Source organism: Erithacus rubecula (assembly GCF_903797595.1).
Source record: "Erithacus rubecula genome assembly, chromosome: 14".
In the NCBI taxonomy this organism is placed as follows: domain Eukaryota; kingdom Metazoa; phylum Chordata; class Aves; order Passeriformes; family Muscicapidae; genus Erithacus; species Erithacus rubecula.
Genome location: NC_136666.1, coordinates 19,246,955 through 19,274,198, shown reverse-complemented (window position 1 = coordinate 19,274,198; position 27,244 = coordinate 19,246,955). Strand labels below are relative to the sequence as shown.

At 47.6% G+C, this 27,244-nt stretch overlaps 1 protein-coding gene across 3 annotated transcripts in view; it reads left to right on the top strand.

The window, feature by feature from the left end:
- MAP1A (microtubule associated protein 1A) overlaps nt 1-26,852 on the top strand; it is a 45,563-nt gene extending 18,711 nt beyond the window's left edge. For 2 of the 3 annotated variants that reach the window (XM_079318322.1, XM_079318321.1), the window contains 5 exons: nt 10,770-10,852; nt 11,194-11,334; nt 13,183-21,820; nt 22,452-22,684; nt 23,588-26,852. In XM_079318322.1, the coding sequence (XP_079174448.1) occupies nt 10,770-10,852; nt 11,194-11,334; nt 13,183-21,820; nt 22,452-22,684; nt 23,588-23,743 (9,251 nt within the window). In that variant the 3' untranslated portion in view covers nt 23,744-26,852. Of the gene's footprint in view, nt 1-4,618; nt 4,636-10,769; nt 10,853-11,193; nt 11,335-13,182; nt 21,821-22,451; nt 22,685-23,587 lie in introns of those variants that run through there. The other variant, XM_079318323.1, reaches the window with a different exon arrangement.
- Nucleotides 26,853-27,244: the final 392 nt, after the last annotated feature.

The following is a 27,244-nucleotide window of genomic DNA, read 5'->3' as shown; positions in this document are numbered from 1 at the left end:
AGTCCTTGATAGGAGATGCTGTGGGAGCCCAGAGCAGTTCAGACAGTCTGGTTAACACACAGGGACCCTAGCAGTAGTTAGTTTAAAACACAGGGAGTATCTTCTAGCCTGTTAGTTAGGCAAAAGTACCTGGGGAGGAAAGGCAGGTGATAGAGACTCTTTATCAGCCCAGAAACTATGTATGGCAGGAAAGAGAGCAAGCTGTGTGTGAATGAATGCCTAATTTACTGAGATGAAAAATGAAGACTTATTTTTCTTTCCCCCAAAAAAGTGATGAACCTTCTGAACTCCAAACACCAGCCTAGTACCTGTTGACAGGAAAGATTAGAGAAAATATTGAGCTAGTTTGGTCTAACTTCTTAGTTTGTATGTCCCCTTAGAGGTGCTTGAGTGCACAGTATGAATTCCTGTTACAAATTCACCTCCTACATTTGCAGTAAACACTTTCCTTCTACCAAAACATTGAAATGAACGAGCTTCTACCAGTTTTGTGAAAGTTGGTGCAGCAGGCAAGTGCTCAGAGTCAGTGCCTGCAGGAGAACAGAGCACATCTGTTTGTCCTGCACTCCCTGTCACACAGCAGCTGTCAGCACGTGGCTGTCTGTGACCCCTGAGCGTGCTGCCACTTACACTGTTGGTGGTTTTGACTCACAAGTGGAGCTGAGAGGATGGCACTGGACTGCAGGGAACGTGGAGGAAGCTGCCATGGTGGTGGTGGAACCGAGCACAAAAAGCAGTCTCCTTTAGTTCATGCTTTGCTGTGCCTCGGCTCTATGGCTTGTTTTTACCTCTGCTCCACACTAAAGAAATGGAGATACATTTCTGCATGTGGAGACTTTAGATCAGTTTTCCTCCTCTCACAGCTTCCTCTCCAAGATCTCAAAAGTTGGTACAAATGGCAAAATTAGTTATGTATCCAGCTCTTCAGGAAGTTTCTGTCCTTCTGATGCTTTATTCACAGATGAACGTGAGCACTAATCTCCTTGGCCAGCAGTTCTTAGCTCTCCTGAGACAGCCCTTGAAGTCTTGCTAGACTGAACTCTCAAATGCATAGACTACTACTGGGTTGACTTGTTTTTTGGTTTTATTTTTTAATGAAGAATACCATTTTGATGAATTTCCGCTTTTCTGAAAAGCAGAATTATCCCAATACCAGTATTTGGAAAGAAATTAGTGAACCCTTTCTTTGCTTTTGAAAGTCAAGGCTTTCAAAATCAAGTGGATATTTCCTCCACGAAGTTGAAGGCTGAGAATCACCAGCTGAAGGAAACTCCTAAACCACAGAGGGGTGGGATTCAATAAGCGTGTCTGTTATCAGCACATAGCTGCTGAATAACATTTGTGTCTTTTGCACTTGTTACTATCATTCATCCACCTTCCTGTGAAGCCCTGAAGTCTTTGGTAATTGCTAGAACCTACCTGGGGTTGTAAAAGTTTAGTGCTGTTTTTCTCAACATGCTATAGCTACAAATGAACTGTTAAAAAAGCATGGCAGCATAACTGACTCTCTCTATTGACTTTCCAGTTGAGAAATTCAGTTAATTGCTTTTGCACTTTGCTAACCTTTTATTTCACTGAGCTCTCATCTGTCTATTCTCTATTGAGCTCCAGTGTCAAAATTTTAAGTAATTTAGGAGAAAATCTAGAAGGAAAAAGCCATTAGTACCTCCCTTTTGAAAACTGAGGAATGTCCATCTGTCATCAGGCACTCCAGATGCTCTTAGAAGAGAGAAGGGCAAGAAGCCAGTGATTTACCTTCTGGGAGACTAGTTTTATGTTCTGAAAAGCTTGCTAAAAATGGATTAAGAGGGGTAAGTTAAGTTGCAGTACTTGGGCAATAACGCAGACTCTACCCAAGCCCTGTAAGAAGTCAATGGCTTGAATAAAAAATGAATCCTTTGCACAGCAGTAAAGCATTGTTAGGGTGGCTCTCTGTGCCTTTGACCCATGTAGCCTCTTTCTGAAGAACCAGCTTTCAGGCTGATAATTATAAGCATAATATGTGTTTTGGCCCAGTTCTTGGTTGCTAGATTTGTGTGAGAGTTTTATTTGTTGTGCCTTTGAGGCACAGGAGCAAGGAAGGCTTTGTGTCTGCATGGCTCTGAGGGAACTGAACCAGCAAGAGTCCTGAGAGAAGTGTTTGTGGTGATGGAAGCCTCTCCTGGTCCTTTCTATTCTGCCTGGTTAGTGAGCTCGGTCCCTGATTCCACTGTGTCACCTGCAGGCTGGAGGGGACCTGACAAGATGGGATGGCACTGGGCAGCAGGGGCGCCTCAGAAGGGACAGGAGGCCTTGAAGATCTCAACTTCAAAATAACTTTTTGTGTGGCGTTCATTATTGCTGTACTCCACCCTGTAAATCAAATCCCAGGAACCCAGACCATGCAGAGGATCTGTCAAAAGTCAACAAGATCCAAGACGGCAAAGTCAGGATGCAGCAAATGAAGCTGTTGGCAGAGGGAAGCTGCTGTTTGTCAGGGGCTGGCAGAATACAGTCCTGTGCTTCACCAACCTCAGCCACTCAGAGTTCACAGCTGCTTCAATATCTGTCTTCATTAGGGCTGACATTCAGTAGGTCATCTTAGAAACAAGCAAGGGAGAGAAGGAAAGCTGCTTGAAACGAGACTGTTAACAGTATGGAATAGGAATGAGGCTCCAAGAGTCCAAACAGTAGCTGTAAATCACAAGCAGGACTCTATTGTCAGAAATTTGGCACCTCAATAGTCAAACAGGAAGAATCTCAGAGTTTCCCTGTGTGTGCAGCCATCCCCTCTTTTATACAATTAAGTTCTCCTTGCCTCAGGCAGTTTATTTGTCATATTGATCAGCTGGAAAAGAGAAAGGAAAAAAAAGATAAATAAATAGAGCAGACCATGAACTGTGCCTCCAAGTCAGCCAGAGTCAGCATTACCCAGATACTCCTCAGCTAAGAGAAACAGTCTGTGCTGTGTTCTGATTGTAAGAGCATGTGTTCTGGGATGCATAGTCTTATTAAAATTAAGATACAATAAGCTGTCCAACTTCATGACTTACAGGAGTTTCATCTCTGGAAGCTGGGACAGGGTGTCTGCCTCAGTGCCAATGGCAGTGGTTTTGGGCAACTTCTGTGCAGGGACTGCAGCAGCTCCCAGCTGGAGTCCAGCTGACCCAGGAAGGGAAACATTAATTTGGTTTCCAAAGGGAGCAGCTGTAGTAAGTGTGCCAGGGGTTGCTGGAGTGAGGACACCAGATAAGAGGATGTCTTAAGGTATGTTTAGGTTTTCTTTTGTGGATTTAGCTGGAGATATTTAAGAAGTCGCAGCTTGAGCTCCTCCAGGTGGAGGCCGTGTCTCTGTGCTTCATTCCTGGTTCATGCAGAGCCTCACACTGTCCCCAGCAGGAGGATGCAAGGGCTGCATGAGTCAGCAAAGCTGCTGCAGGAACAGAGGATTTGGTGTGGCCAATCTGGCATCCTAGGCAGAAGTGCTCACGTTATCCATTACCTCAGTGCTGGTACAGCTTCCAGTTGAGGGGCAGAAACTTCTGGAAATACTTGAAACTGTTTCCAGAGTGAGTATCTGCATGTTCAATTAGTGCTTCTAAAATGGCTGAGCTATTAAATTGCTCCTTAGCATAAAAGTGAGACAGTATGTGCAATTAGGGAGCAATGAGATGGTTGCTATGGTCGACATGGTATAGAAATAGAGGTTGCCTGGGAGAGGAGCTGTAGATGGCATGAAAATATCACAGGGAGGAGGGAAGCAGTTAGCAATAATATCTCCTGGGATGTGGCAAGTGCCCACAACCTCCCACACATTAAGGAATATTTCTTCTCCTTCCCTTGTCCTGCTGCTGGTTGACCTTTGCAGTGAATCCCCAGGAGCAGTCAGTGATTCCACACAGCTGCTCTTACCTTAGAGCATGGTCAGTTCTCCCAGCACACAGTATGGAAAGGTGAGTTATGAAATATCTCCAGCACTATACATAAAAGGAAACCTGAGAACCCTTTCAGATTCCTCAGCCCTCTTCATCCTGACAGATTCAGCAATGTTTCTAGAAACCAGATCTTGTTCTCCACTGCTGCCTGGTCCTCCAAGAGATATTCTTTCTACTGGTTTACTGCTGTGTTTTTCCTTTCTCTGTCCCTCCTAGTGTGATTCTCAATTAATTTCACTTTTTCACTTTGTTCCTGTTGGGAATCATTTCTTCCTTTATGGAGCTGTCTTGCTGATGCTGTCTTCTTTCTGCAGCTTTTTAAACCAAGTTCTCTGGTTGCAGAGTTCTGCAGCTTTTCAGGCTTTTGCTCTGCCTCTCAGCTGTTCTGAAGTTTGTGCCTTTTCTGTCTCAAATCAGATTTCTCTCTTTTTCTGGTGTTAGCAGCTTCTTTTACACTGGGAGAGTTGGGTTGCAGCAGTGTTTTGTGGAAGTCTGTCTGTTGTCCTGTTTGTCCTCCTGAAGACAAGTGTGTGTGGGTGCTGTGGCTGGAAGCTGGAGATGCAGCCCCCAGAGGAGCCCAGGATGTGTCACAGCAGCTCTGGCTGCCCTGGTGCTCCTGCACATGCTGGCTGCACTGCCCAGCTCCCTGCCAGGGCTGCTGGAATCCCTCTCTCTGTTTTCTCCAGGTCCAGAGCTGCACAGCAGGAGACCCTCAGTGCAGGTATTGTGGGCAGGGTGCTCCTCTGCCAGCTTAATAAAACTGGAATATGAACAATATACTGTGTGTACCCCAAATTCTTGTCAGTCTGCAACTGGAATATTAGCCAAAGCTATAGCCAGGGTCTGCAGATTGCCCTTGCTAACAGGCAGAAGTTGGTGTGGGTGTGTTTTCAGTCTGTTAGAATGCTTTGCTTTACAAAGATGTTTGAATAATCTTCCCTCTTTCTGCACACTGCTTTGTGCTTTCCTGTGCTTTGTTTATTCAGTTCCTCCAGATAAGGCACATCTCCTGTTGCACATCCACAGGGCTTTATTTCAGTAGTGCTGTGTTTTTATCTGTGACTTGGTATCTCAATGTGAAAAAGCATCAAACACTATTTTGAAATTTTTATAAAAAATAAAAACTCATACATATAATAGTATTTTCCTGTTCAAGCACCATTGACATACCCTTCTTTTCCAAAATCCCTCATTTTATTCCCTGGTTGCATCTGTGACCTGTCAGATGATGGTTTCCACTGCTCCATAGGCAGCACATGGCTCTGCCCTGACTCTCCCTGACAGAGGCTCAGCACTTTGCTGCGGTTTCTTGCCCCAATTTTCAGATGATTTTCATATTTCTGTTAAAAATATGTTTTCCCTTTGCTGGTGCAATGAGTTTCTCTGAGAAAATCAAAGATTCCCTTTAAGGGGATAGATGTTTTGATTTAGCCATTGACAAATAAATATTTCTCTATTTCTGCGGTGTGTTTTAAGACCTAAGAATAGAAAGTGTGAAATAAATCGTTACAGTACACTTTTTTGAGTTATGAGAGGCAGAGCACTTGCTGATGGATCACAAAACACTGTCTGAAGCCAATTCCTCATCATTCTCAGCTGCCGAATCACACTAGCAAGTTAAAACTACAGTACTTTCCCAATAATCTGATAAAAAGAAGTTCTACTGCAGCTCTCACATGTTGTGTCAGGAGGGAAGGAGGCAGTGAGACAGCCCTGTGCTGTGATTCCCAGTGATCTGGCTAAGCCCTTTGCTCTGCTCCTCTCTGGAAAAGCAGCAAAGAACTGCATGTGCCTGGAAATGCTGGGGCTGCTGCATTTCCTCAGGCTCTAGAAGGGCAGAGCTCAGACTCCAGTGTGCATGGCAGCCACGACCCAGGACTCAGAATCTCTCTTGGCCTTTTCTGGAGGGTTTCTGCCAAGTTCTAGCTGTATTCCTCACTTGGTGTCTCTCTCCTTCTTCTGCCTGAGAGTCCCCTCTCACCTGGCACAGCACTGCCCTTACAAAGGGTAAGGAGGAGCAGAGTGGGACCTGTCATTGTGATAAATACATCCACGTGCATCCCTGGGGTGTGAGGAGCTGTGTTTGAGTTCCTGAGCTGGAGCCCCCACGAGGACCTGAATGGTGAATCCACAGTTGTTGGCTGTGTACCAGCTGCCAAAGCAAGCTTTGGAGTTTGTTTTTTAACTGCTGAGCTTACCTCTTGAGATGGCAGAGCTGGTCCAGCTGTGCAGTGCCCAGGTTTCTGCTGGAGGAAGGAGCTCTGTGCTCTCTGGGTGCTGGGAGTGTGATCCTGCCTCAACAAGGGCACCTTAACTGCTTTCTGTGGCTCTGCACAGACAGCACCAGAGGCTGGACCCTGCTCAGAGTTCAGGCAGAGCCTTTTCTCCTTTTCCTCTGCTCTTTACAGTCTCCCTCCCAAGGAGCTGTGGCTTGCTGTACTTGGTACAGTCCTGGAGTGCTGGTGAATGACTGTGTTGTTTCATTCTCTGAATGGCACCATTTGGGGCTGGATCCTTTTTCTTCCATTGGCACTGAAGAAACTGCAGTTGGAGACCAGAGCCTCACAATGAGAGAGTCACTTACTATCTCAGAGTTATTTTGTAATTTCAGAGTGAAGGAAGTGGCAGTCTTTCAGCTTGCACTAGCTCATGTTAATTATGCAAATATATGCACTCTAAGAACCCTGTGCAGTGTTTGACTGTCTTCAGAGGGGGACTTGGTTCAATAAACATCAGACTGTGATCCCAGGCTCACCACTTTGCTGAAGTGTAGCAAAAGGTACTGAGCCATAGGGAGATCTAGGATCTTCCTGTTAGAGCCTTTCCAACAGTGTCCCCTTGAAGAGGGGTGTTCATGTCAGCTAAGATAGCTGGAAGTGAGAAAGAGTAATTTTTTTAATCATTGTGACTTGTGAGCCTTGATAACAGTTTCAGACTCTGAAACTTCTGTATTTTTAATCAATGTGATATTGGTGTTCACTTTACAGGTAGAACCTGGCCTGGTAAGCCTAAATAATTTTAGGGACAAAGGAGAGGAAGGGTGTGGGAAGGCCTAAGGGAGGTAATGAGGGATAGAGAATGCACCCTGGGTGGGAAAGGGCTGATTTCTGTATGGTCAGAAAAGCAGTCCCCATCCTCTGGATGGCAAACTCATGGGAGCTGTGCAGGCCCAGATTTGCACCTGCTGTCAGACAGGTACACAGACTGGTGGGTGAGATCCCTGCCCTCAGAAAGGAGTTTTCTCTTTTATTGGCTAAGCAGTCCCACCTGACTTCTCCTCTCAAGATATGACAGTCCTTTAATCATCTTGTGGCCCTTACATGCATTCTGATTTGTTGTACCAGCCAGAGCACCATGACTGATTTTAGCACAGTCACAAAAATGACCCAGTGCCTAAGACATCTTTTCACAAAGGTGAGAAACTGGGTCCTGCTGCCCTGACACTTGGTCTCTGATTTCAGCATGGTGAGCTGTAACTGTGGATCTTCCAGCCCTGATTAACAGAATAAGACCTTTGAGATTGGTGATCTGTAAGACTAAAGAAAATAGCAAGCAGCATCTTGCATAGCTATCCTTGACAGCTCCTCAGACTAGCCCAGAATTTATTCTGCAGCTACAGGGGCTTTAGGTGTTTCCATTTAAAGCAGCAGAACACAAGGATCTGTGCTGTCAGCATGACCTCCTTTTCTGCCTCTAGAGCCATCTGTCTGTGTGTAGGATCATCTCTCTCTCTCAGGCATCCTGTTTGTCACAGTTACCCCAGTGCCCTGTCCTTTCTTCCAGCCTAGCCTGACCTGCCTAGAAGAGCCCTCTGTGCTGTCTGCTGAGCACTAAACCCTCAGCATCTGCTCCTGCATTCTCTCCCTCTGTCCTTTGCAGCTGCAGCCCTGAGTGGTTCACACCCACTCCAGACTCAGTGTGACTTGGCTCTTCACTTGCTATCCTCTGCCATAACCAAAGTAATTCTAACTCAAGGGGCCACATAATCAGAACATGTTCTTTGGAAGGGACTCACAGGATCACCAAGTCGAACTCCCTGCTCCTCATAGGACTAGCTAAAATTAAACCATATGACTAAGAGTATCATCCAAACACCCCTTGAACCTGATGGGCTTGGTGCTGGAGCCAATTCCCCAGGGAGCCTGTTCCCAAGGATACCCACCCTCCTGGTGATGAACCTTTTCTAATGTCCAATCTGAACTCTTCTGATGCAGTTTCATTCTATTTCCTCATATCCTAGTGCTGGTCACCAGAGAAAGGAGTGTTAGGGCTGTGTTGCTGCCTTACTCACAGTGTGCAGCTCAGCCTGGAGTTCATGTGCTGCTCTGCTTTGCTTCTGAATCTAGTGTAGAAACAGTCTGGGGTAGTGGGTACACGGGTGTGTGCAGTGAGCCCATGTTTCTAGAAATGTTTCTGTACATTTGCTCCTGTATCCTCCTGAGAATCAATTGCTGTAACTGCAGAGAGGGGATCTGCCCCACAGCACGCCAGGAGCAAAGCTGTGGAGGGCTGCAGTGCTTCTCAGTGTCACAGAACTGGCAAACTGTAGGCTGGAAGGGAATTATTGGGACTGTCTAGTCCAATCGCACTTTTTCAAGAGGGGTAAGCAAAAGCAGGTTTCCCAGGCCTGGATCCAGTTGTGTTTTTAGTATCAGTGGGGATGGATGCTCCAGAACCTCTTTGCATAACCTATTCCAGTATTTGGCCACTCTCACAGTAAAAACAGCATTTTCTTGTGTTCAGATGAAATTGCCTGCATCTTAATTCATGCCTCACATCCTGTCACTGAGCACCACTGAGAGTGCCTGTCTGATTTCCTCTCCTTCTTTCCTTCCCATCAGGTATTTATTTATTTGTTTGTATTTATTTATATCCCTCCCCCACACTCAGCCTCGCCTTGCATGAAAACGGTTCAGTCCCTTAATCATCCTCACAGCCCTTCACAAGGCTCAGTCCTTCCCCATTCATCTGTCCCATCTGCCAGCAGCTGCTGGCCCTGCAGCTTGACTCTTCTCTTTCTTCCCCTGAGCAGGGGACGTTCTCTGGGGGTGAGGGGCTGCCAGCAGGCTGCCAACAGCCAGGCTTTGTTCACAGCCTCAGCGGGGACAGCTCAGCTGCTGGGGACAGCAGCAGTGTTTTCATGCCTCTTAGTGCTGCAGAAGGGCCCCGTGCTCTGCAGCTGGCACTGTCACCAACGCTGCCTGCCCAGCAGCCCACAGGCTGGCCTTGCCCCCTTGGTGCCTGGGAAGTGCCACGGGCAGCCTCAGGGATGCCCTGTGCCCAAGAGCCCTCCCTGGCAGGAGGAGGCTGCTGCTGTTGGTGCTGTGGGGAACCACTGCTACAATTACCCCTTCCCTTCCCTTCCCTTCCCTTCCCTTCCCTTCCCTTCCCTTCCCTTCCCTTCCCTTCCCTTCCCTTCCCTTCCCTTCCCTTCCCTTCCCTTCCCTTCCCTTCCCTTCCCTTCCCTTCCCTTCCCTTCCCTTCCCTTCCCTTCCCTTCCCTTCCCTTCCTTCCCTTCCCTTCCCTTCCCTTCCCTTCCCTTCCCTTCCCTTCCCTTCCCTTCCCTTCCCTTCCCTTCCCTTCCCTTCCCTTCCCTTCCCTTCCTTCCCTTCCCTTCCCTTCCCTTCCCTTCCCTTCCCTCCCTCCAGATTGATAGAGCTATTTCAGAAGGACTGAGATCAGCCTAGAAAGAAGCAATGAGGGAGGTGGTAGAGGGTGGAAAGAACAACACTGGCAGCGAACAACAATTGTCTAAAAGATGTGAAATAAAAGCAAGCGTCCATTTTCATTGAAGTTCTATGAACCTCCAATCTATATGAGGGAGTAAAACCTATGAAAGTCTTAAACCCTATAAACTATTCATTCCAGCAATTAAGTTCTAAGCGCCTGGCTTGTTGAGAGGATGCAATGTCCAGAGGTAGGTATTGCAAAGACTGTAATAAAAAAAAAGGTTCCATGCTGTGTGCAGTGACCAGGGGAATGCTGACAAAGGTTGCTGTGTGCTGTCCTGCATCCCAGAGCCATCTGATGGGGGCATCAGCAGTGGCTCTGGTCCTGGCTGTCAGTGTGGCAGACACTCACTACCCTTCTGTCTAATAAATTAATAGGGCCCTGGAATTATGGTGCAATTTTGCCGAATATGTGTACAATGTCCCTGTCAAGGTGAGCACACAAATTGCTTTTTTGCACCCCCAGGATCTTGTTTGCTCTTTGGTTTCTCCTTTTTCCTCCAAAATATAGAGAGAGAGCAGAGTCCTGTCTTGATTCCTATCTGTGCCTCTGACAGGAGAATGAGAATTCTTGTTGTCTAGGTACTTCCCATAGCAGCATCTTAGGAGGGCACATTTGGATTAAGAAAAATGCTTCATTAAAGAAAAAAACTGTTACAAATGTGTGGAGACTTGTTACCAGTGCTGCAGCACTCCACTGAAAGCTGAGTTGGCACCCACTGCCTGGCTGACAGAGCCCTGTGGTGGCTCAGGTTCAGACAATGCCAGACACGTCCCTGTGGTAGCTGTGACGAGGCAGGGCACTTCTGTCTGGAAGGGATAATTTGTCTGCACCAGTGTTTGCAGGCACAGCCATCTGGCACAGGCAGGCAGCTCAGAGTGCTCTGTGGACTTCAGAAAATGTTGGAGCTGAGTGTCCTGATCCAGAAGAAGGATTTGTTTCTTTGTTGTTGTAAAGAGTTTGCTCTGCTGTATGAGACCTGGGTATGGAACTGGGTCTTGAATGCAGATTGAAGCCTTGCAATCAAACCCATGCTGAAGTGGCATTTTTGAGGCTAAAACATCAGTAGCTGGATGCTGTCTCATTGGCTGCTCCCATCCTGCCTAATCCCTTTTCTTTGCTCAGGCCAAAGAACTCTCCATCACCGGAGTGACACCCTGGACACAGTGATCCTGGTAAATCCTAATGTGGACAGCATCGTGGCTGAGGTAAGGACCAGATGTGCCACGTCAGCCCTCCTGCCTTTGCTTGACGTGCAGGTCATGATCATCATCCTTTGCACCTTCTGGAGAGTGCAAACCTGCTGCCAGTGTGCTGCAAGGGTGGTGGAATGGCCAGGAGCTCTGGGTACCCACAGTAACTGCTGTGACTGGAGCTGTGCTGGGCACCAGCAGCAGTGCCGTCCCTCTTCAATAGCAGCTTTCTTGCACGTAGAAAACCTGGGGTCTGGCTCTGTGAATAACGTGAGCTGTCCCTGCCTGTGGTTCTGGGGCTGTGGTGCTGTGTGGGCACAGGTGTGTTGTGACAGCAGCCCTATCTCGTGGAACAGGTGCGCTCGCTCGTGTGCGACCCCGCAGCGCACAAGCTGCTGATCCTCTGCGGCCGCAGCTCGGAGCAGGACGGAGACTTGGCCCTGCAGACGGGCACCTTCACCTTCCACAACTTTGCTGAGATTCTTTCAGACCCAGAGGTGAGTGGGAGCTGTAATCCAGCACATCCCCTCCTGCTGAGAGAGCACAGAGAGCAGTGCAGCCTGTGCCCTCCTTCAGGAGGCGGATTTGCAGACACATGGGTTTGAAATCCAGACAAAAATTGCATGCTATATATAATTAATGTTGTTGTTTTGGGAATCTTGCTTTAACTCTGTCTTAAGTTTTCCAAGGTGCAGGCATGGGTGATTCCTTTAAGTGTTCAGCTTGAAATAACCTTCCAGACTGGCTCTGCAGGGGGCAAACACTCAAAATTTCTTAAAGCAGGTCTAAACATAACTGTGGGCAGCTTCCAAAACAGCCAAGAGAGGCATCATCATCATCCTAGAAAATGTGGGTATTGCTCTTCATGTCACCATCAGTCCACCAAGCAATTTCACAAGATTTCATTAGATGATGAGGGATTGGATAGATGCTGATTAAGTAACTGCATGATGGTGACACAACTACAAAGTTGCTATTTAATTGCAGAATTGTTGCATCATTCCGTTTGAAAGGGCACATGAGAGGTCTGCAGCCCTACATTGTGCATAGAGCAGAATGAAGGCAAGTTTGGTCAGGGATTTGTCCAGTGAGGCCTGGAGAGCCCTGCAGGGTATCTCTGAACCTCTGCTCCAATGCTGATTATCTCAGCTAGATATAGGATGGGTTTTCTGGGAGATTTACATTTTTGGTGCTCGTTGCCAATACAGATATGCTACTCTGGTTTTTGAGAAGCTTTATTTTCACTGATTGTGTTGATTAGAATGTCTCTGTCTGATTGAATATATAGTTGCTGCAGGAATGGCTGGATGACACCTCAATAATTGATATTATTATTGCTGTAATTCTATCAGCAAATATGTTTTATTTTTTAAAAGCTCATTGTTCTGATTTATCTCTGGTATCCATTTTAATGGATAGGAACTAGTCAGTTAATGACTGTCTAAGCAAAAGAAGACAGTGTAAAGAAGTATGCAAATCTCAGTTTGGTACTTAGGAAGTTGAGGTGTTATACTTCTTTGGTTATTATATGTTCAGCATAGCTGCAAGGAGCCTTGGAAATTATATGGACCTTATTCTACATTATTAATCACATGTCATGTGTCTGTATGTGTAGTAAAGATGGAGTAATGACTTTCAAAATAGGTCCCAGGAAAGCAAATTAATCTAAATAAAAAAGAAAGTCCTATGTCACTAGAACTGCACAAAATACTCAATGGTGGTTGACTAGCCTAGTGAGTGAGGCCAAGTTCAGCCAGTGACATGTAGCATTGAAAAGGTTTTCTCAGGGTTAGAATTCACAAATCACAAAAAAACACTTCCAACCTGCTACTTCTGAGCCCAAGCTAGGGACTGATATCCCTGATTGAATAAGAAGAAGTAAGGGAAGAGGACACAGTGGTTCCTGCTTTTATTTTCTTTCCTGAGATCTTGTCACAATACACACCCAGCAGTCAGAAGCCATAACAGCCCATCAACACTAAGAATTTCAAAAGACAGCATGGCTCTATGCACTGATTTTCCATGGCCTTTCAAACTATTTCATCTACCCCCAATGTTTTGCATTGGTAAAATGCTCATGATATCTTCAGTATTTCTGCATTAATCTTCAGTATTTCTGTATTAACTAGCTGGGGTTTTTTGTTTGCTTCTTTGGTTTTTGGTTTGTTTGTTTGGTTTTTTTGTTGGTGTTTCGTTTTGGGGTTGTTTTGGTTTGGTTTGGTTTTGGTTTTGGTTTGGGTTTTTTTTGTTTGTTTGGTTGGTTGGTTGGTTTTGTTTTTTTTCAAAGTGCTATATAGGTCCCAAAGCTTTATGTGACCTTTATTTGTCTGTGCTTGTCTCATTAGGTCACCCAGATTCTGAGCAACTCTGGTTCAGATACCAAGGCCTCTCTTACTGTGTCGTGCCAGGGAGAAGGAGCCTGGAGCAGCCTTGGGCACCCTCGATTTCAGGACATTATTAATCTGAAACTGAATCCTGATCCAGTTCTGCCAGAAATGGATGGGGTGTCTGAGTTTGCAGAATATGTCTCTGAGACAGTTGATGTGCCATCTCCTTTTGATCTCCTGGAGCCACCCACCTCAGGGGGTTTTCTGAAGCTTTCTAAGCCCTGCTGCTACATATTCCCTGGGGGAAGAGGTGATTCTGCTCTCTTTGCTGTCAATGGGTTTAACATCCTTGTGGATGGTGGCTCTGAGAGGAAATCCTGCTTCTGGAAGCTGGTCAGGCACCTGGACAGGATTGACTCCATCCTGCTCACCCACATTGGTGCAGACAACCTGCCTGGCATCAATGGGCTGCTGCAGAGGAAAGTTGCTGAGCAAGAGGAGGAGCAGTCCCAGGGCTCTACCAACTACAGTGACTGGATGAAGAACCTGATTTCCCCTGAGCTGGGGGTGGTTTTTTTTAATGTTCCCGAAAAGCTGAAGATGCCTGAAGCCTCCATGAAAGTCAAGAGGAGCATTGAAGAAGCGTGTATGACACTGCAGTACCTTAACAGACTGGGCATTAAATCAGAGCCTCTCTACAGGGTGGTGAGCAGCACCATTGAGCCCATCACACTCTTCCACAAAATGGGAGTGGGTAAGCTGGACATGTATGTGCTGAACCCTGTCAAGGACAGTAAAGAAATGCAGTTTCTAATGCAGAAATGGGCTGGCAATAGTAAAGCAAAGACTGGCATCATTCTTGCAAGTGGGAAAGAAGGTGAAATTTCCGTTCCCTATCTCACATCTATCACAGCCCTAGTGGTATGGCTGCCAGCCAGCCCAACAGAGAAAATTGTAAGGGTTTTGTTTCCTGGAAATGCTCCTCAAAATAAGATACTGGAAGGTCTTGAGAAACTCAAGCACCTGGATTTTCTGAGGTACCCAGTGGCTACTCAGAAAGATATTACTTCTGGAATACCTCCACCTGTGCTGAAACAGACCAAAATTAAACAAAGAACTGACAGTAAAGAGAGTCTTAAGTCTTCCCCCAAGCCATCTGTGACAAAGCAAGCCAAGAAGGAAGAAGCGGTAGAGGAGGGGATTAAGGAAGTAAAACCAGAAGTGGTAAAGGATGCTAAAATTGAGAAAAAAGTTAAAGAACACACAGAGAAAGTTCCTGAGAAATCTGTTAAACATGAAAAGATAAAGACAGAAACAAGTGATGCTCTCAAAGCTGAGAAAAGAAAATTGGCAAAAGACAAGGTTGGAAAAAAGCATCTCAAAGAGAAAGTATCCAAATTAGAGGAGAAGAAAGACAAAGAAAAGAAAGAGATTAAGAAGGAGAAAAAGGACTTAAAAAAAGATGATGGAAAGAAAGACGAGAAAAAAGATTCAAAGAAAGATGATAAAAAGAAAGAAAACAAACCAGAGGTGAAAAAAATTTCTAAACCAGACTTGAAACCATTTACGCCAGAAGTAAGAAAAACATTGTACAAGGCAAAACTTCCAGGCAGACTCAAAACTGAGAAGATCAAAGTGAAAGCTGAAAAAGAACCTGAAAAGGTACCTGCTGACCTCAGGACATTACCAATGGAGAAGGCACCTGTACAAGAGGCCCCGGGAGAGATATCCATAGTGGAACAGAGGTTGGTCCTGTCTTCACCAGAAGATCTTACAAAGGACTTTGAGGAACTGAAGCATGAGGAGAGAGGGACCTTGCAGGTGGCCCCAGAACTGTCTGATATGGACACTGATGAGATTATGAGGGCACCTGAAGCAGACATGAAAGACTCTGTTGACATGACTGGTCAGAGTAACCTTGAAGTGGATGTGATTTTAAAAAGAAAGACCCCTGATCAGGGACTAACCACTACTGATATGGAAGAAGAATCATCAACAGAGGAAATGGCAGTCCATCAGTGGGAGCTGAGGGGAGGTCCTGCTGAAAAAATAGAGGATGAAAGAAAAACAATAAATGCAAACCGTGACATAGGATACTGGGAGGGAAAAGCTGAGCAGGGCGAGGACATTCAGGTGTTTGCTGAGAAGGAACACCTGCCATCAAATACAGAGTTCTTGGTAAAGGGGGCTCAGCCACCCCTGCTCAGAGAGGAGGAAAAGGAGGAAGAGGAGAAAATATCTTTGGACAGAAAACAAAGGGAGGCAGAAACTGGTGAAAAGTATATTGAGGGGACAGAGGCACAGGAAGAGAATGAGAAGGAAAAGAGAGAAGATGTGATAGAAAAGGCAGAACTGGAAGAAAAGGAAGAACAGCGCATGAAAGCAGAGGAGAAAGTGGAGAAGAGTAGAGAATTCTGTGGGCTGCAACAGGATGATGGGGAAGACAAACTGTTTACCATTACAGAGAAGGAAAGAGAATTTAGTTTCATGGATGAGAAAACCAAGTTACTTGGAGGAAAAGACATAACAAAGGAAGAGTCATATCTGAGCAGCCTGCCAGTCCCACCGGGAGCAACAGCAGAACATGTTTCCTATATCCAGGATGAAACCATCCCTGGCTACTCAGAAACAGAGCAGACCATTTCTGATGAAGAAATCCATGATGAACAGGAAGAGAGGATCCCACACTTGAAGTATGATGTCAATGCCTATAACATTTCTGTTCCTGACCATCCAGGCTCTTTTGAAGCAGTGCATGGAATACAGGCCATCCCCCCTGCTGACCTTTCAGCCAAGGGCTATTCTGGGCAGGAGGCTGAAATCCTGGCCTATCCTACAAACATCGTGGCAGCACCTCTAGCTGAGGAGGAACACATATCTTCTGCTACCTCCATCACCGAGTGCGACAAGCTTTCCTCTTTTGCGACGTCAGTAGCAGAGGATCAATCCGTGGCATCCATTACAGCACCACAGACAGAAGAGACTGGGAAAAGCTCTTTGCTCCTGGACACAGGGAACAGCATGCCCTCCTCTCGGACCGAAGCCACCCAAGGTCTTGACTATGTTCCTTCTGCTGGCACAATTTCTCCCACATCATCCTTGGAGGAAGACAAGTGCTTTAAATCTCCACCCCCTGAAGATTTCCACGCATTAGCAGAAGCAGAGAGGAAACTGGACGCTCAGAAAAAGGACCTTCAGGAGGAGGCAGAAGATGAAGAAGATGAAGAGGATGGGACTCCAAACAGCGAGCTGCCCGAGAAGCTGCGAGGGCATTACGGTGCCGCGGCTGGCGCCGCCGAGGAGCCGCCTGCGGACGAGCGCTGCAACAGCCCCGACGACAGCACGGTGAAGATGGCCTCTCCCCCCGCCTCGGGCCCCGCCAGCGCCGGCCACACGCCCTTCCACCAGTCCCCCGTGGAGGAGAAGCTGCAAACGGCCGGCTCGGACCCGTTTGGAAAACAAACAGGCGCTGCTGCCGCGAAACTGGAAGGCCAAACTCCTGCTGTGGAGAAGGGAGCCAGGGGCGAACCTCCCCGAGGAGATGAGGCACCCGTGGCTCAATCCAGACCTGGAGGAGAGGCTGGAGCTGCGCAGCACGAGCTGGCGTTGAGCAGAGATGCTCCGGTGCCTCCTGAGGAGCAGGTGCGGGGAGAACCCGGGAGCAGGGAGGAGCTGCCCTGGCTCTCCTACCACAAGCAGGACACGGTGGTGATCGGGGAGGACAAGGAGCACCCCAGCACAAAACCAGAAGAGGAGCGAGGAACTAAAACCGTGACGGAAAGTTTAATGGGATTTCCAAAACACTTGTCCTTTGAGCCGTTTGCAACCACAGGAACTTCTCTAGAAAATGTGGATCTTCCACAGTTCACAAGCCAAAGCAAATCTAAAAATGACGAATCTTTGCAATTTTCACCAGATGGCATCAAATCACCTTCTTTTACAGAAGAAAGGATTGGTAAAGAAAAGCCCTTAGATGTTTCTGATAGAGTTACTACTGAAGAAGGAAAACTGCTATATTTCACAGGAGGCACCTCAGAAGAAGAGAAATCTTCTCATGTTTCCATTGAAGATATTTCCCCAGTAGAGACCAAATCCATTTCTCTCACTGATAGTTCCAGCAGACAAATCTCTTCAGATGTTTTTATTAAAGGAATTTATCCAGAAGACATCAAAGCTCTTAGTTTCACAGAAGAGATAATGACAAAAGAAAAAACTGTGTCCAATTGCACTGACAAATTCTCTTCAGAAGCTGTGAAATCCTTGGGTTTCACAGACCAGAGCCCAGCAACATATGAAAAATCAGTGGAAATTTCTGCCAAAGATCTGAAAGAAGCATCAAAATCTTTTCCTTGCCTAGAAAGTAGTTTAGTTAAAGACACGTCACCCAGAGATTCTTCAACTGAAGAAATGTCTCCAGATGACAGCAGTTTATTTTCTGCATCAGAAAAGGGCCTGTTGAAGAGAAGAAATGCAGGCTTGGACTCTCAGGAACCATCCCCAGATGCAAAGGACTTACATTTTACAAAATCTAGCTCAAGTGAAGATAAAACATCTTCACACATTTCTACTGAAGGCATAGAATCTTGCAGGTTCAAGGAAGCTCAAGAAGAAAAATCTCCACAAATGGAAAAGTTTTGCATTAAAGATTTAAGTTATGAGAAAAAAGTGTGGTTTCCAGAAGAGGTGGAAGAGGTCCCTGTTCAGGGAAGGCGGCAGAGATATGACAAAGAGAGGGAAAGCACATTCTTGGATGAGGTACCAGAATTTGAAACAAAATCCCTTCCTAAAATGGGCAAGGAGGAGAACATATATTCTGGCAGCCCTGCCTGGAGAGGAGCAGAAAGGGAAGCATGGGGTTCTGCCTTTGGGTATCTTCAGGAAGGGACAGGCAGCAGGAGAGGAGGGCAATCACCCAGTGAGGAGGATGAGGAGCTTCACCATGCTGGGGACAAACCCACGCTGCTGCAAGCAGAAATTGAATGCTTGAAGATGGAGTCATTTGGTTACAAAGAAGATACACAGAAGGGTGCCAAACCTGCATCAGAACCAAAGAAAGTGGATGTGATTCCTGCTGACATCACTGTCCCAGAAAGAACACAAGGGGAAGGTTCTCCTCTGTCTCCTCAGTATGTCCCTGGTGAGGAAAATCAGGCCAAAGCTTTAACTGAAAACAAAAAAGGGCAAGAACTGTTGTTGACCTCTAAACAAGATTGCTCCTTCTTAGATGATGAGAAAGCTGTCCTAGATATCTATGCAAAGTCACTAGACCAGGTTCTGACAACATCTACCCTGTCTGCAGTGGGAAGGGAGATTGAGGCAGCACCAGGAGCAGAGGGGCCCTGCAAGTCAGACCTGAGCAAGTCACCTCTGTGGGAGGATGTGCCATCGAAGACAGCTGGGAAGAAACCAGACATGAGTGATTTGTATCAGGAAAGAGATTGCAAACACAAGTCAAATAGCAGGCAAGAGGATGACTGCAAATCCACTGAGGGTCTGTCTGATTCTACAGGAAGAAAAGAGCAGACAGCAGCAGCATCTCCTCTGTGGCACTCCACGAGAGCAGCAGAATATCTTGCAGAGGCCACAGCAGGGAGTGCTGAGCTGTCAGGGCAGGGGGCACATTCCCCTCTAGGACAAGGCCCACGCCAAAAGAGCAGTGATGCTGTGGGCTGTGCTGGGGTCTATCCTCCAGAGACCTGTTCCAGGGGTTCCCCTGAGCCTCATTCCTATGAGGAAGGGGATGACAGTTCCACAAGACAAGAGCCAGAAGAGAGAGAACCAACTCCCTACCCAGATGAAAGGAGTTTCAAGTATGCTGACATCTATGAGAAGATAATTGTGTCTGGAGTGGGACCTTCCCCCTTCACAGCCATGGGTGCACACAGCCCAGGTCATGGTGACAAGCTGCCAGTGACAGTACTGAACTCTCAAAAAGGTCAAAATTTTCATGTGTCTGCAAAGGAAGAAGAGTCCTGCCTTTATACCTCTGCTGAGAAGGAATTGTCATCTCCAGCATCCCCTCAGGATAAAGCAGACTCGGTCTTTGACTATAGAGACATCCATGAAAGGTATTTGCCCTTGTCTGAAACAGGGAAGCCTAGGACATCAGAAGGACAGGAAAAACTGAATGTGTCTTGTGCTTTGCCAGGAGAAATGGACTCTGCACTGCACCCATCGTCTGCGAGCGCAGCATTTGCCTCTCCCACCATCACAACTGACGCCTTTTACCAGGGAAAATCGTCCACCTATATTGATGCTGGTTGTCCAGATAAGAACATAATTTTGTCTAGCCAGGACCAGGTATCTTTGTCCCTGAAATCTGAAATCCCAAATCCCAAAGATACATACTATGAGAAAGCAGGTCAAGGAGAAGAAAGTGCAAGTGACTCAGAGCTAGAGAAAGGTGCTAAGGAGAAGTCTGAAAAAGAGTCTAAACTGCAGAGCCCCGCTGCAGCTGCAGGCACTGTCTGCACACCCGTCTCAGCCGTCAGCAAGTTCCCTGTCTCAGAGCCCTTCCTGCAGAGCAAGGAGCCCCTCTCACCCAGCTCCTCTGCCTCTTCTCCCTCCAGTCCAGGCTGGCAAGAGGAATACCAGAGTGGGGCAGCTGCATCAGCTGCTGCTGTGGAAATGTGTTACAGTCACACGTCACACATGGACAGAGACGAGCCAACTTTAGAAATGTGCCGTGATGCTTCACAAAAGAGAGAGGCTGCTGAAAAATCCACAAAGGAGTCCCATTTCTGGGTAGCAGATTATCCAAGTGCAGCAGTGGCCTCCAAGTGCCAGGAGCAAGCCATAGACCTGAAATCTGCTTCCAGCAAACAGCCAGAGGTACAGGAGCAGGGTCCAAGGGTGGAGAGCAGAGGGATGGGAAGCTCTTCTGGATTTGAGAGTTCCCTGCTAGGAAAGAGCAAAACAGCCACCACCTTCAGACATAAGCCAACCTCAGCAGGCCCTTTAGGGGACATTTCTCTTTCTTTAGAGTCTCCTTGTGCTTTGCTCTCAGACCAGGGAAACAAAGATGAGTACTTGGAGGTTTCTGAGAAAATCAGCAGCCTTGACTCATCTTTTCCTAAATTCTCACCACTGAGTCCATATGAAGAAGACAAGGTCTTCTCCAAAGGTGTGGAGAAAGAGTCTGTGACCCAGCAGCAGCTGAAAGATGACTCTTCCAGCCTGTCAGAGGAACCTTCATCTGAAGCCACCACTCCTGTGATACTGACTACAGCAGAAAATTTCTATTCCCATATGCTTTCCACATACACAGGTGCAGGAGTGGAAGCCAGTACCAGGAGTGCTTGGGATGTGTCTCCACAGGTTCCAGATAATGCTGTGAAAATACATACAGCTGAAACCAAAGGCATTGTTTTTGCTGAAGAGCATGGGTCTCCATTTCCCTGTGGTCCCATGGGTGACCACACCTTGCCACATAGAAAAGAGTGCCAGAGCTCAGAGCCCACACCATTTTCTGCAGAGCAAGAGCAGCAGCACTGTGGTAGCAGCTCAGAGCAGAAGGCAGCATTTGCAGAACAGCCACTGCCACTGCCATCTCTCCCTGATGTTTTGCCATCATTTTCTCATCAGCAGCATGAAGATGAAACCACAGCCAATGGTCCTACAGAGGTGAGCACCAGTCTGCCAGCTTTCCAAAGCACATACCATGCAGCAGAGGCAAAAGATGAAAAAACATGTCCCGATTCTGACAGCAGGTTTTCTCCATGTGCAGGCAAAGAGGAAACAGAGAGGCAAAGCCGTCCTTCCTCTCTGATGTCCCCTGAAAACAGTTTCCAGCCATTTTTCCCAGGTGTGCAGAGGGGTGGAAAAACAGAGGACTGTGGAGATGCTTCCCATGACATGGAGACCCATTCAGTAGGCAGTTCTGATTGCGGACAGAAATTTTCCTCGTGTGAATACAAGCAGAGGAAGGGAGAACTCTCTCCCTCATTCATCAACCCGAGCCCCCACGAGCTCTCTGAAGACAGTGACCTCTCACAGGAGGAGGGTCACCCTTCAGTGCAGGGGAGACCACCCCACGCTGGGAGCAGTCCCATGCAAAGCGCCACGGTGGAGGAAACGCCTCCAACGTCAGTGAGTGATTCTGGAACCTCCCAGTCAGACTCTGATGTCCCACCTGAGACTGAAGAATGCCCATCCATCACAGCAGATGCCAACATGGACTCGGATGAAGATGCTGATTTCCTCCCAGTGGACAAAGCTGTGGGGAACGCTCACCATGCCAGTTCTAGGTCCAGCCATGATCCTCAGCCTGTTCCAATGGTAGATCCCCATCCCCACCCTCCTCACCCTGATGTCTGCATGGTAGACCCTGATATGTTGTTAAATGAGCAAAGCATGAGCAGAACTGATAAAATTTCCAAGAAAGACATAAAAGAAAAGAACAAAGGTTTGAGGAAGCCTTTGGGCAAATCCAAATCTTCCTCACCTGCCCGGAAATCAGACGTGAAAGGAAAACGATCACCCACTCCTGTGAAACAGTCATCAGACAAATCTCCAAAATCTGCCACTGCCAAAAAAGAAAAAGATGGAGGAGAAAAGCCCAAACCACGTAGTGTGCTGATGCCAGAGGATGAGTTATCCCGGAGTAGTCACAGCAACCCTGGCAAGAGCCTTGTTAATGGCATCAAAACAAATCCTGGTAAGAAATACTTCCTGAAAAATGCATTTTCTCTATAGGTCCAACACAGAGAAATGCACTGGGTTAAACATAGCAGAACAGAGAACAGGTCTTCCCAGTCAGGCATAAAAAGTTATAAGCAGTGATAAGGCTGAGATGTACAAGAGGCTGGTATGAAAGAGCAATAGAGTCCTAGGAGTAGCAGCAATTCACAAGGGTGGCAGGAAATGAGGATGGACCTTCCAGAAAGACTACTGTAATACCCTAGGATAGCATACAAAGGCCGTCAGAATGGGTGAGGGTGTGGGTGTGTGTTTAAACAAATGTAGGTTATTAAGAAAAATTAAGACTAAATATTAATTAGGATAACTCTGCAAAAGTTAATAATGGAGATTTTTTGATTCAGTTCCCCAGAAAGAAGCTGATCCAAAAGCTTTCCAATCCCACCCCAAAAAATAGCAGAACTTCCTTTCCCTCCCAAGACCTGTGGCAGCCCTGGCCCAGAAATGCACCCAGCTCACCTCTGAGCAGTGGAGTGTGGATAAGTCTCAACTTCACTGCTGCAATGGAAAAGTCTTTCTGGAATCCTTTGTTAATCTGCTTGTCTCTCACAAAAGGGTTTTGATCGCCTCTTGTTTCCTTTTTTCCAAAGCTTCCAATAGTCCTAAGAGCAGTTTGTCTGTGCCTGTGGGTCCACCTGTCTACGTGGACTTGGCCTACATCCCCAACCACTGCAGTGGGAAAAACACAGACCCAGAGTTCTTCAGGAGGGTCCGAGCCTCTTACTACGTCGTGAGTGGGAACGACGCGGCCAACGGAGAGCCCAGCCGGGCAGTGCTGGATGCACTTCTGGAAGGGAAGTCTCAGTGGGGAGAGAACCTGCAGGTAGGTGATGGAAAAAAGGGGTGTGTCATGCTTCTGATGTCACAAGTGCTCAGAAGAAGATGGGTATCACATACCCAAGGGAGTACACTGAGAGGAAGCAAAATACCCTGTTTTGCAGTCTCAGCAGAGTAATTGCTTGTACTGATGATGAGGAGAACACCCACAAAATGGTATGGATGGAAGCAGATATGCCCTCTTTTCCACATCCTCCTGAGGGGAGGAAGCACTGGGAGATGGTACGCTCCTTACCTGCTGCAGGTTAAGCCTATCCTCAAGCAAAATCAAGCACCAACACAAACTGAATTTTCCTCAGAGTCCCATACCCAGTGGCATCTGTTGCTAACCTGGCTTGCTGAAGATTTTTCTGACAGCAACTTACTAATAGAGCTGTTAAACAAAAGTGTTCTGTAACACAGTTGTCATGTAGGCAGGCTTGCAGGACACCCAAGGTGGGCACACCTGAAGACATGTACAGGAAGGTGTACATGTCCTTCCAGATGAAGCAGCCTCATATTTCAAGGTCCCTGAGCTGCACATTGGGTCAATGGGCACATAGTGTCCATTAACAGTGACACTGCCAGCATTGTTCCTTTTCACACTGAAGAATCTTTCTGAGGCTGTTTCTGGAGCTCCAGAGCATGATGCTCTGCCCTGCACTGCAGCCATTCTCATCATTATGGTGTCAGTGCTGCCAGTCTGCAGCCAGTTCAGGGCCCCATTGTGCTGGCACTGTATAAAATAAAGCTCTGCCTCAGAACCCGATATCTGAAAGACATTAAATGGAACAAACAGTACCAAGGGTACAGTGTTCCAAAATTAACAAGAAATTTTAGCCTCAGCTCCTATGGGCATTGTTTGTCACTGCAGTTGTTCTCAATCATCCCTGCTGCTTTCTTTTCCCAGGTGACATTGATCCCAACACACGATACTGAGGTAACACGAGAATGGTATCAACAGACCCATGAGAAACAGCAGGAGCTAAACATCATGGTACTGGCAAGCAGCAGCACTGTTGTGATGCAGGACGAATCTTTTCCAGCCTGTAAGATTGAATTCTAAATCTCCCACATTTTGTGTTCATCCATTGACTCTTCAATCACCGATGCAACATGAGAGACACCATCTAATCACAGTCCAGTTCTTCTCTGGTTTAGTCCTCTACATGGTTCCCATTTGTCAGGCAATCGGGTATCCATCTTGCTCAGCACTGGATGCCATGAGGAAGAAGTGCAGGGCTCTGTAATTTTCTGGACTGAGCTAAGAGTTTGTGCAAGAGCAGTTGCAGGCCAGGGGCACTTTTACCTTCCCTGCTTTATTCTGCTGCCTGTACAGTTTCTGTAGACTATCTTGGCTGCCTTGCTGCTGTGAGAGCTTGTTCTACTCTCTTCCTGGCTGCCTTGCCATTTAACCTGTAGCACCAGAACCTCACCTTTCTGGTGAGGGCTGAAGTGCTGCTGCTGCATGTAGAGAGTGCATGGGAGGCAGGGGGCAGAGGCAAAACCTAACTTGGAAAGAAATTGCACCAGGGAGATGAGGGAAAACAAAACCCTCTGTCTGTAATGTGACAGTGAAGGTCATTCTTCCATCTCCTCTCCTGAGCATACAGGAGGTGTTCTGAGCAAGGGGACCGTGCTGGGCACGACCACCACGTGCCAGCCTGGCAGATTCTGTGCCCAGTGCCTGCCTGTGGCATCCTGCAGCGCCTGCTTGCTGTGCTCAGGGGCTGGATGAAGGCCATGGTGTGGGAGGGGAGGGCTCAGCACATTCCTAACCTGCTAACTTGAGCTTGGCACACACAGCTGACTCCTGCACAGCAGTTGTATGGCAGGAGAGGCACAGAGCAGCTGTGGCCTAAACAGTCACACAAAAAGAGCATCCAAACGCACAACTCAGCCCCCTCAACAGCAGAAGGGCTGGAAAAACCTTAGCCACTGTTGGCCCAGGATGTACAAGGAAGCTCCCTGTCCCTAAGGCAAAGGCTCTGGAGGGCTGTGCTGAGGAGCTGCGAGAGCTGGGGGAGGCTGGTGCCACCAGTGTCACTGCAGGGTGCCAGCTTGCACTCAGTGCCATCCCCCGCTGCCTTAGAGCTGTGTTCAAGCTTCCTGCTGCCCCTCCAAGTGCCCGGGATGTGGGGAATAGAACGTGTGGTGTGAGGGAAGAGAAGGCCCTCCCCAAGATCCTGGGGAAGAAAGGAGTTTAGCAAGTGTAGCCATTCTCAGTTCCTCCGCGCTGCAGCAGGGATGTGCTGATGTGCAGGTGAGGTGCTGCTCACCTTGCAGCTTGTGCCCTGTGGCCATCTGTCCTTGCTTTGGACATCTCGGCAGAAACACCAGTGTGTGCCCTGAGTGCACTGTGGCTGCTGAACAGGCACCAGGACTCCCTGGCACAGACACGTTCTCCCTGCAGGGACTGGGAGGTTCAGGTGCTCTGAGCCTGCAGCACCCGCGAGCCTCTGCCACGTCCAAGAGAACTGGCAGAGGATCTTACACAAACACAGCTTTTCTGCAAGACAGAGGGGCAGCAGGTGTGCTCCGGGGAAGAAGGAATGAGGTGGAAAGCTGTGCTGCAGCTGTTGACAGTCGGCACAAAGAGTTTCCATCTGCTGTGACACCCACTGTGCTTGGCCCTGAGCACAGGGCTGACTCCACGAGCAGCCTGGGACCCTGTGTTGCACTTGCCTGGGACACTTCAGTCTCAGTGCTAGTTTTCTGGCAGGTGACATGAAGAAAATGCTGCTTAGAAACCTGCTCCTAGCACTAAAATGGAGTTTCTAGGGAAATGGTCTATTTTGCATTTTAATTTATATATTTATTTTTTTTTTAATGTTAAGCTGCATTTTGTGTTGATTCAATATTTTAATTTATACGTGTTAACATGATACCATGTGCTTTTAGTGTCAGTTCAGAGGTTTCTCAGTACAGGTACTAACATGCTGCAATTTAAACAAAATGAGAAGACCGTAAACCCGTGGGCAGCAAAAGTGTCTCTGCAAGACCATGTCTAAAACCCAGCAGCTGTAGGACAAGGCCTGAGGCCAGCAGCCTCCCCCAGGCACAGCCAGCTCTGGCTATGGCCCTCGTTAGGAGCACGTGAGCTTACTCAGGGCTTCAGCAAACCCCTGCCCTGTGCCGTCTTCATTTTAACCATGGACTTGCACTGTGTCTGCCAGCATAATAAATGTCATTCTCTGTACCCCGATGGGGTCAGCATTCATGAATGTTGTTCTGGCAGTTGCAGGCGCTGGGACTCCTGCCCTGCCCCTCCCTGGAATGCTGGGCTGTGCCTGCAGGGACACCCTGGCTCACCCACAGTGGCAGCTGCAGGGTCCAGGCACCAGAGGCACAAGCCCTTGCCAGCCCCTGGGATCCCTCTGCGTAGCTAGATGTCAAAGCTAATGCACTAACTTAGATAGACCCACACATGAATGTTTTCTCAATTTCAAACTTGAAGCAATTCTGACTAAGCAGCAGTCATAGTGAGGCTTTGTGAGGTGCCTGCATCCTCCGGGCAGGAGTGTGGCCACGGGCAGTTCCAGGAGGAACGCTGCCCTGCTCCTGCCTGCAGCTCTGCTGCTTGGCTACCTTTATCCTACACCACTTTGCTTCCCTGTCCTCAAGGCTCCACGGGTTTTTTTTCAGTTTTTGTCGCAGTCTGCTCTGCCTTGAGCTTCTCTCACTATCTCCCTCTCCCCTCCACCTCCTTCCATCTTAAGAAAAACTATGGGGAAAAAGACTTATGAAAATGCTGATTTGTAGAGTCTGACGCTGCTCAGGCCACAGGAGCCAGCAGGACCCACCCGGAGCCAGAGGTAATAGAACACTATAGAGAGAAACAGTTAAACTCTGCTTTTGCTTGTTTCTGCATGTGGGCAACAACGTGTAATCTTCCTGTATGTAATAGGTAAAAAAATACTATTTTAAACCTATAATTAAAAAAGTGAACGTCTTAACTGTATTGAAATGGCATCTTGTGCTCCTAGCTTCTTCTATGCTAAATGTTTTATGAAGAGAGCCCTGATTCTTTTCTTCACCATCATATTTCTATTTGAATTTAGTTCCTTGAGTTCTGTCCTTTTGCCCATTTCCACATGAAACACTCTGTAACTAACTGCTGTCAAGAGAGGAGCCCAACACATTAACAATAAAGCCACATTAACTGCAAACGAGAACATGTCCAGTGGTTTCCAGCTGTTCTTTCAGTGAGCCTGTGCTTGTAGGCAGGAGCCCCCAGGCAGGGCTGCCGTGCCAGCCTCCCGTGCCTCCCAGCTTAGGGGAGCCCCTCCTGCACCAGCAGCTGCTGAAGCTCCCTGGGACTCAGGAGAGGGACATGCACATAAGGCCACAGAGCCTGGCCCCGGCCGGTGACCAGTGGGTCCCTCCTGGGAACATCTGGGACTCTTGAACAGGGAAAAGCAGCTCCTGATAGTCCAGTGAGGAGCCTGGCATGGTCTGTCTGCCATGCAGCACCATCACTCCTCACAATTCCCAAATCATGCATCCCATTGCAGCCCTCTGCCTGCCCCTGCATTTCTTGGGAAGGGCAGCCCTGCCCCGTGCTGCT